Below are 10,080 nucleotides of genomic sequence, written 5' to 3'. Positions count from 1 at the left end.
GCGTACACTATACTGAACTACACAACTCAAACGTTGTTTTTGTAAGTGGTCCCTGATGATAAGTTCCTCATACAACCCCCCTTCTAAAAATCTGACCTGTTCCTTTAAGTAATCATCAGTGCATCAGCGCTACAAATCCAGTAACTTAGCCTTATGACAGTCTGAAAGATGTCTTTCTGCAAAATAAAGTGTATTAAAAATATTTTTTTCAGATAATACTTTAATAGTCTCTCACACTGAAAGCTTTAAAAAAAGGACCTTTATTGATTAGGTTCTCTACCACTGATACACTGATGTTTTTCTAATGTAGGACCCGATCCCTTCACAACAGCCTAGCTTACGTACAACGATCGATAAAGTGAATCTTGAGTAAAGCATATCCTTTAATCTCTCCTGAAGGTAATGTGTCAAAGTGTATGCTATATGTCTCTATATATGGAAGAATATGTACGTTTCAGAGTGTATGTGTGTGTGTGTGTTCCCATGTGTGTGTGTTTTCACCCTGTCAGCATCCTCCCTCTCCACATCCTGCTGGGCCTCTCCACCGGCCTTGCAGTATCATCTCTCAGCAGTGCTCGCTGGTAACACAACACTGGAGGCAAATGAAATGCAGCACAGACAATCAGCTCTGCAGAGGCTGCTTTTGATCTCAGCCTCAGACCCAACACGGCTGCTGACTGCGTCCAGAGCCTCTCCTTTATCTGCTGCTGGCTCTTTGTCCAAACAGAGCGGATTGTCTAGAGCTGATTTGTCCTCCTTCAAGCTGAGGGCGCACAGGAGGTGCTGGGAGCTGAAAACAGACCAATGCTAATATGCTCATGAGCAGATAGGTCATGCAGGGGGGAATACATTTCTTGGATGTAGAAATAATGTCATTGGTTGAGGTAAGGACCAGTGGGTGGAGCCAAAGAGCTTCAGATTTTGTCTAAGCACAGTCTGGGTAAATGGCAAACTTAAACGGTAAAGAAATAAATGAATTTACGATGTCAGTGGCATTTATCTCCTTCCTTTATGACCGTGGCATTCATGGATTCATGATCTAAAGGTCAGGAGCGTGTAGGCCAATATGGCTAAATCGAAACATAAAAGGTCAGCTTGTTTCCATGTATGAAGACGTTAGTCTAACTAGACAGTTCATCACTTAGGTTCAGACTGAGATGTCTCAACAACTGTTGGATGGATTGCCCTGAAACATGCATGGTTCCTAGATGGACTTTGGTGAGCTTTTCTCTGACATCAGCATGAGGGTGGAATTTTACACTTTTAGTGAATTGTCTGCAATTAGTGCATGAATTAACATTGTGGGCAGATATCCATGTCTGCAGCAGCAGTAGCAGGCACAACTCCAAACTATGTTTCAAAATAGTGCCTCGGGTGCGTGGCATCTGTTTCTCCAGATATCCATGTCCCCAGGGCAACATACCAATCCTGATGACTTTGGTAATCTCCTGTAGTGCAACTAGCTGGTCAAAATTTGTACTTTTCACAATAAACATTTTTGCAAAGACGTTATATTGTGATCCCTTGAGATTCTTTTCCAACAAAACCATCAAAATTTCAATTTGTCCAGTGCTTTGGTTCATGTCCAACGACTTCCTTTGGACGACATCCTTCTCAGCCTCAGCTGTTCACACACCTGATTAAGATGGTGAACATGGTAAAACTTATTGTACTAGCAATGTCCATTCTACAGACTGCAGGCCATGCGTGTCCTAGCACCTTAAAGTAATAATCTCAAAGATTTTCATGTAAATAAGTCTGTTGAGTCATCGCCGAATGAGGTAACACAATGGTGATTGAGCCTATGCCTCACTGATGAAAACCTTTGCATTTTTGTTATGATTATTTTTTGGGCATTTTGCCTTTAATTGATAGGAGAGCTGAAGATAGACAGGAAATGTTGGAAGGAAAAAGTGGGGAACGCACCAAATGATCAGCAGACCGGGAGTTTTCCGGTCTCTGCAAGTGTTGCAAGTAAACAGTAATCTACTATGGCTAAACAAACAAAGCAAAGATCGATGACTACAGATACAACTTCAAAAAGAAGTGAAAATCCAAAGAAAAAGAAACAAATTCAACGCTCAGATGAAGGCAAACAGGAAAAAAAGGAAAGCGACCGTCAGCGAGGAAAATCAAGAGTTACAACCGGAGCCAACCGTGGACGTCACACATGCAACACTGTCTGGATATCTGGGAAGTGTGCTCCCACAGTTACTGTTTAACGCCATAAGAGAACAAAAATGAAATCTTTGAGACTAACACTTTAGTATTATATTGCTTTTTAGTTATTTAAATGATGAATTACATTTGGGTTCGTGACTATATTAAAGTGCAGTTTCTTTAGGAAATGCAAGGTGTCTCTATCACTATGTGTACATTGTTGTACCAAAAAGAATTTGTATCTGAACACAAACAGTAGCTTGTGCTGCAATGCATGCACACATGAGATCCTTTGCTGTAAAGCGTTTGTTGGAGGCGAATCAGTGATGATAATGCAGCACACTCCCTAAATCTGCGTCGCTGCACTAAGTATAGCTTATCAGGGCTGCAAGCTCCGTTGAGGTTTAACTCAACCAATGAGGTGGTTGTCTTTGTCTGTAAAAATGCAAAACACACAGAAACACGATTCATTTGTATTCAGGTATAACTTTGACAGATTGCATGCCTTTGCTTTGTGTTCTGCTGTGTAGATGTTGTAGGAGGAGATAAACAAACTGTTTTCTTGCCTCGCTGATGTTTTTCTAAAGGCCGCACTCAAGCCCAGAATTTACTGCAGCAAAGTAGAAAGCAGTCATTATTTACTGTAATTAGAGGTAAATGCACAGGCTTAATGAGGGAAACAAGCATAGAAGAGAGGCCATGCATGATGAATAACTGCATTAGTAATTTGATACAAATTAAATCAATGGAGCCTAGAAGACTGTGTGATTTACAACAGAAGGGTCTGAACAGCGAGGTGATCAAGAGGTGAAACAAGCCTGTGATTTGTTTCTGTAATCCGTCTACAATATATGAATCTGATGCATTCAGCTCATTGAAAACGATGAGGGTGATGTTGTTGTTAAAGCAGCCGCTGTGTAACCACATCACTGGCAGGGGCACGGCCTCTGCCACGTCAAACGGCCCGTTCTAAAACTCACTGTAGTGGATGATCAGGGCGGCTGAGAGAGGCAGAGGGAGATGTAACTTGTATTGCCTTCCTGCAGCGGTTGAGTGGTTTTACAGTCAGATTGATCCAAACGATCACCTCATTTCCTCTCTCATCTACCGTAGCAGCCAGAGCACTGATAGTTTATCCGTCTGAGAAAGTGATTTTAAGGTGCCAAGTACAACACAGGAAATGGCTCCGCAGACGTTCCAGTGTCTGGTAATGGCAGGCCTGATTGCTGGCATCAGCGAGGTTGACCAGTGAACGAGTGACAAAGCAATTCTGAGGACGGTTTCAGTGTCAGCCATGCAGAACTCGGCTTACCAGAGACGTAAATCGATTTGACACGGAGCAGTGGTTGCGGTCCTTTCTTGTAAGAAAAGGGTTTTGTTCTGTCTCAGTATGCAGAATAGGAAACTGCTGAACTGTTGAGGATTTGAACTTAGTTTGGCTCAGGACAAAGGAAATCACGTAACCGTCCTGATGAATATCTAATAATGGACAGCTAATAATAAACTGAGGAAAACACACACAGGCAGGAGTAACTTATTTTGCATTGAGCTTTAATGCCATGTAAAATTTAAACCGGAGCTTGGATGGAGACTAACAAGGATATCCTTGCAGTCTTTCCAGCTTTGTGGACTTCATTTACAATACAATGAGCGTTCCAAAAATCCAATATGCACACTGACTAAAAATATCCTGTCTGAGTTAGGCGGTGGAGGGAGCAACCAACAGTGAAGTCATATCCCTGAGGGGTTTGGCTTTAGTCTTCCCTCCAAAATAATCAACCAAAGTGGAACTCTTTTTTTTTTTTGTTGGCATCACCTTCCAGTGATGGAGGGCAATATATATATATATATCTAATATGTGTGACAAAAAACAGCCTCAGTGCATGTACCACAAAGCTGCAGGTAAAAAGGAATGACCTCACATAGAAACTTTGGACTCTCCATAGTGATGAATCGATCCTGTTGGTTTATGCTTGGGCCAAATGTTTCAATTATTTCAGCCTGATGTCTGAGGAACCAGTACTTAGTTATGTAGCTTAGAGGACAGATCTAAACACTGCAATAGCCATGTTGCTGCCAAACACATAGTCGCTGAGTACCAAACTCCAGTGAAGTTTATTTTAGCTGCTGATTGACGGTAGTTCATAAGATTGTATCTGACCGTTAGTGGAACATGTTGCGTTGTTTTGAGCTCATTGATTTGGTGTTTCTTGCCATAGCAATCCTTGAGATTCATGTGAGTGATGTGAATGTCTTGTACAAGGTTTCCAAGTAAATAGGCTTGTGCCTTTGCTTTTTATGAAAGAGCCACATATGTTGTAACACAAGCCAAAATTATTGGTGCTGGTGATTTAACCACAAGAGTTCAAAGTCAGTCTAAGGTATAGAGGTGCTTAGAATATGAGTTACATAAAGTCAAACTTCCATCCATTTTTTTCTGCTTCTCCGGGGCCGGGTGGCTGAACATGCTGAGCACCAGACGTCCCTCTCCCCAGCAACATTTTCTATCTCCTTCTGAGGGATCCTGACATGTTCCTGGGCCAGTTGAGATCCCTCTAGCGAGCTTGGGTCAACCTCAGGATGACTCCCAGTTGGACAAAAGTTCCAAAGGGATTTCCCAGGTGGCATCCCAATAAAATGTCTGATCAACCTCAGCTGGATAATTTGTGTGTGAATGAGCTGTGGCTCCACTTTGAGCTTCTCCTGACTTATGAGCTCTTTACCCTATCGTAAAGCTGAGCCCAGCCGTCCTGCAGAGGAAACTAATTTCAGCTGATTGCATCCGCAATCTCACGGATGGTCACTGTCTAGAGCTAATGACTATGTGAGGGTAGATCGACTGGTAAATCGAAAGCTTTCCTTTCCAGGTCAACTCCCTCTACACCACGACGGTCCAGCACAACACCTGCATTCCTGCTGACGCTGCAACAACCTATTTGTCCAATTTAACCTTCACTTTCTAACAAGCCCCAAGATATTTGAATGTGATGGCCTTCATGCTGAGCAGGGCCTGCGTTGTGTTGCCTCGCTTCTGTTTCCCTATTTCTGTCTTGCAGGTTCCTGGTAGGCGTGGCTTCTGTGCACCTGGGAGTACCTGGCCACGTGCGTCTCTCTCTGATCTGCTCTGCTCTGCTCTTCTCCCAGTCAGCGCCCCTCTCCGGCACCATGCTATTGTTTAGTTGGCTTTGGCTGTCTTGGTAGTTTTGTTTCACTCACGCACCCATCAACAGACACCCTGATAACACTGATTAACACACGCCATAACCTTTGTATTTAACTTTCATTCGTATTTTTTGTAATAAACATTTGCATTGTTAAGTTAAAACCACCGTGTATTTCCTTCTTTTGTCATGACAGAACTCCTTCACTTGAGGGAGTAAAGCTCTCCAACCTGAGGTAGCAATCCACCTTGCATGTGTTTGACTGGAGGATCTTGTACATAAATTTTGTCACTTTCGAACACAGCCATGCTGAATGTTTCCCTGCCTTTGGCTGATGGCTGCAGCTTCACATTGACTGATGTGAGAGTGGTGTCGATCTTGTCATCCATCTTTCAGCAAAAATGTGAAAGTATCCCTTTAAGTTCTGCTCTATATATAGTCTCTCAGCATTCTGTAGCTTCCTCCTGCTCTGCATTCTTCAGAGACTTTTATTCCTCTTTGGATGGCAAAACCTATTTAGAGGATCTTTGGGCACTAAATGTCTCCACAGAAACTGTTTGAAATGAAATTTAAAGGTCAAGATCTGAGGTGACACACACACCTCTGCAAAGTCATATGAACACACATGTACTCACACACACGCACACGCATGGAATATTATCATCGACAAGGCGGAGGAGTGTTATAACACCTTTGGGAAATTAGCTGATGGCAGCAACTCAGCTGCTCCCTGGCCTTACCTGAAGGGATCGACTTACAGAGGAGCCAAGCAAATATCAATAAGGGTGATTTAGCTGTGCACTGCTCAAGGATAAAGAGCTTATGCATGAAACCTCTGGAAATACACTTGAGCTTGGCGTGTAAAATGCTGTCGCTTCAAGCAAATCCCTGATTAAATCCCCCAAACACGTTTAGTTGGCTGTATGAGGGGAAGCCTGGTGCTGGCTGTGAGGCACGGTGCCAAGCATGGAGGAGGACAGAAAAGAGAGAGGGGGGTAAAGATGGAAAGGGAGAGAGGGGAAGGAATCGTATATGTCTCAAAAACCTACAGCGTAGTGCTTTACATCCTGCAGATGAGTCTGTTTGAAGTCTGCCTCCCTCAGGCATTTATGATCCTCTGTGTCATTCTCACAGATGATGCCACTTCTGAATGTGACTGTGACACTGAATGGACACCATGGATATACTGCGTGTGTAAATGAGACATTATATTGTGAGAATTTGAATCACATCCACAATATTTTCATACATCATGTTTGGACGTTTCTGCCTTGTTGTTGGCCGTCCTTTAAGTGTTGAAAGAATTTAATTTTCCCTGAAACACTGGTGAGTGAAAGAGAAGGAAATGGTTAGAAATGAGCGTCGGGCACTTGGACGTCGCACCTCATTTTCACAGCCAACAGCTCCAGGAGAGCTCGCTAAATGAAATCTCACTTTAACATCTGTAATACTGGCTGTGGATTTACGGCTTCTGTGAAGAGAACAGGACAACATTGCCTCATATGGATCATTACTTTTTATTAGCTTTCCTGGAAATCGCTTCATTTGGCATTTTATTACCAATTCAGGAAGTAATGGCTGTTTTTCAGGGATGCAAACACACTCGTCAGCTCTGTGGTCGCAGAAAATCAAAAGCTGCAGAAACACAAACTTGCATTACTCCACAGCAGTGAACAGTGATGCTGGCTGAATACCTTTACATTACACTCCAGTGATTCAGTCTTTTCATTTGAAACGCACTTTTCATCTTTCCTTGCATTGACTGGCACTTATAATCCTCAGCACATCAACAGCGTGGCCTTGGGCTGTTTACCATAGAATAATCAGCCTACGCATCTCATTAACAGTGGCTGACTCACGTCATCTTGAAAGAGGGTCACATGGCAAAGAAAATGAAAGGACAAGAAACCACGGAATCAGTGACAACGCATGTGAATCACTTGCACTTGTCCAACAGGATGCAATGTTTGGCTGTGTATGTGGATGTATGCAGATATGAATGAATTCATGCATGATTTATGAGCCTCACATTCTTCATATCAACAAAAAAATGACTGTCGGGATAATTGCGTGGCCTTTTTATTCTCTTCTGCAAAGCATTAACAACCATCAGGGAGGAAAGAAAGTTGCTTTCACAAGGACTTAGCTCTGACAGGAAGTAAAATCTTCTTAAACCAAGAAAAGGAAGTTGGTCTCTGACTTGCCCGGACACTGGGGCATTAACATTTGAGTAAGTCGGCACATGATAAACCCCTTTTCCTCAGCTTTATGTGTCATCTGCGATGCTTTAGTCAGCCCATCACTATGATAACATCAAAAATAACCTTTTAAAAAGACTGACACCTCACTTTGAGAATGTAATTAGCTCTTTGAAGTAGTGAAGGCTTAAGGTTTTTGAAGTAGGGAAAGTCTTTCATGTGTGATTAGGTGTTCTTAAGTTCATCCTCACGTAGAGAGAGAAAGAGAGAAATGAAAGGAGAATGGTAAGGAGAGGCTCATCAACCTTGAAATGTCACAGGCACTTGGCTGTGGTCATCCAGGACCTTTTCAATACGCTTACAGTGTGAGTTTACAGTGCATAGTAGGCCACTGATAAAACTCAAGGAGAAAAGAAAGTCTGCGTGTGGCAGAGAGAAGGTGAGGAAGGGAGGAGAGGAGAGGGGATCAAGTCAGAGCAGAGGAGGGTGCACAGTGTCAGAGCTGTCGACTGCACTCAAATTGCTCACTACAATCAAACCGACGTGGAGCTTTGGCTCAGATGCATGAGGCTGGGCTTACTGGCTTACCTCAGCACTGCACCAGAGAGGGACTGTCACTGGATATTACCATGTGGGCCACTGAGCTGATTCCCCCACATCACACTGGACAGGGACAGCTTTACCTCCCTGCTTACTTCCACTCTCCTGCCCCGGGGACACACACACTCCCCCCCTCACTTCCTGAACTGTGTCTGTGCACAATTTCGCTGTTGGAAACATTCCCATTAAATATGAATAGCCTTAATAATAAATGGAAGCTCTCAGAGATTGCGTCCTGGGTACAAAAAAATGTGATCCAGTGTTGTGACACAGAGCTCTTAACATTCTTGCTTTTATGGTTTGGTAGCATTTAAAATCATTTGGGAACAATCTGATACCACATAATGTTTTTTATGGCTATCGCTCACTTAGCATTTGAGTGCTTTTCATGTCCTCTGTGTTCTCCATGTGGGTATACAAAGCAGTATTCAAGCTATTTCTGCAGTTTGAGACAAACATGTTGCACACTTTGAATGTATGAATACAGTTTTAGGCTACAATATGTTAGAGGATGTGTGGGAATGGCATTAATTCCACAGTTACAGACAAAAGGTTCATATGCAGAGCAGCATTTAAGTCAAAGTTTCCTCTATTTCCTCCTCGAGAGACAAGTGCGCAGAAGAGTGGCTGGGACTGGATCTAGTTTTCAGGCTAATGGAGCCATACTGTTTGGCTGAACGCTTGGAATAAGCGATCACCTTCCTCCTGTACATCTCCCCCTTCCACATGGAGATCATCAGAAGCGTGGAGAGCACCACACCGCCCAGAGTGAGCAGGCACAGTCCCGCTATGACGCATCGATCCAGGTGGGCACCGATCCGCGCGCTCTCCATCTCCAGCCTCTCCATCTCCCTCGCCGACACGCTGTCACGATCCACCGCCACATCCCTCGGAACAGCGTAGGAGATGATCACCAAGGAGATCCCGGTGACTAAGAACGTGACTGCACTGATAAAGCCGTAGTCTATTGAAGTCCCGGAGCCCTCCCCGAAGGACAGATCATCCTCAGACATGAAGGAAAACTCCGGCAAAGTCTCCGAGCAAGGCTCCCCGTTACGCATAGGTCTGTGAGAACTTTTACAACTATTCTCCGGGCTGGCCAGTCGCAGGTTAACATTCTCATCAATGTAGGTGAAAGATGTCTCTAATTCCTCGTCGCAACAAACGCGGAATTTCTCTTCTCCGAGGTGACCGAGCTTAACATCTGCTCCTCCTTTGCGCGGCGCCGTCCTTGGTGCTGAATGACACCGGTCATGGCAGCTGCGGGCCGGGTTACAGTAGCCCTCCCCCGGGGCTGCTCCTCCTGTTGATCCGCCCGATTTACGGACCAGCAGCGCGCTGGAAACCCGGTCAAGGGCGTCAGGATGATCGGGTTGTTTGCCTCCCTCATCTGTGGGAAGCAGCTCTGGGGAAGCCATTCGTGTTTCACCCCCGGCTGGTGCGCTCTGAGCCTTCCTCCCACGATGTTGTCACTCCACTGCATCCCTAATAAGAGGACACACACCAGCTCGAAGTTAAATGCTGCATTTTAATTAGATTACTCTCACTGTAAAGCGTGACACATTATAATTTCCATGCGCAAAAATAAAACTTGTGCGTAATTTGGAACAGTGCGCAAACTGCACACATCTATATAGTAAGGCTATACGTAATAAAGACCACTTTAAAGTTGATCAGATTGTTTAAGAAAAATCCGCGGACGTTTCTTGAAAGGCGCTTATAGTGGCTGTGATTAGCCAAATGCCTCCACATCCAATTAGGCAAACAATCCACGTATTTAAACCGAGATTACGGTACATTCGTACTGTGTTTTAAAATGGAAACAGCATCCTCAATGGATACACTAGCAGCGCTGTGCTGCAACTAAATCACACATTAAATAAAACAACCATAGTTGGTTTTACTTCCGAGAAAATCCATCATCAAATAAAGCTAAAGCTGATTAATGCGAAATACATCCG

At 43.9% G+C, this 10,080-nt stretch overlaps 1 protein-coding gene across 1 annotated transcript; it reads right to left on the bottom strand.

Annotated features, from left to right (window-relative positions):
- Positions 1-7,283: 7,283 nt before the first annotated feature.
- On the bottom strand, positions 7,284-9,537 carry LOC138584566 (transmembrane protein 74). The gene has a single exon (XM_069656831.1). It carries the CDS (start codon positions 9,535-9,537, stop codon positions 8,692-8,694), a length of 846 nt encoding a protein of 281 aa, XP_069512932.1. The 3' UTR covers positions 7,284-8,691.
- Positions 9,538-10,080: the final 543 nt, after the last annotated feature.

This window comes from Semicossyphus pulcher, unplaced genomic scaffold (genome assembly GCF_022749685.1).
Source record: "Semicossyphus pulcher isolate SPU_LCO1_2020_fin unplaced genomic scaffold, fSemPul1.0.p SCAF_9, whole genome shotgun sequence".
In the NCBI taxonomy this organism is placed as follows: Eukaryota; Metazoa; Chordata; class Actinopteri; order Labriformes; family Labridae; genus Semicossyphus; species Semicossyphus pulcher.
This window is presented reverse-complemented; position numbering and strand designations above follow the sequence as displayed.

Coding starts and splice junctions, on each gene's coding strand:
- LOC138584566 (XM_069656831.1), bottom strand. CDS start 9,537: ATGGCTTCCCCAGAGCTGCTTCCCACAGATGAGGGAGGCAAACAACCC.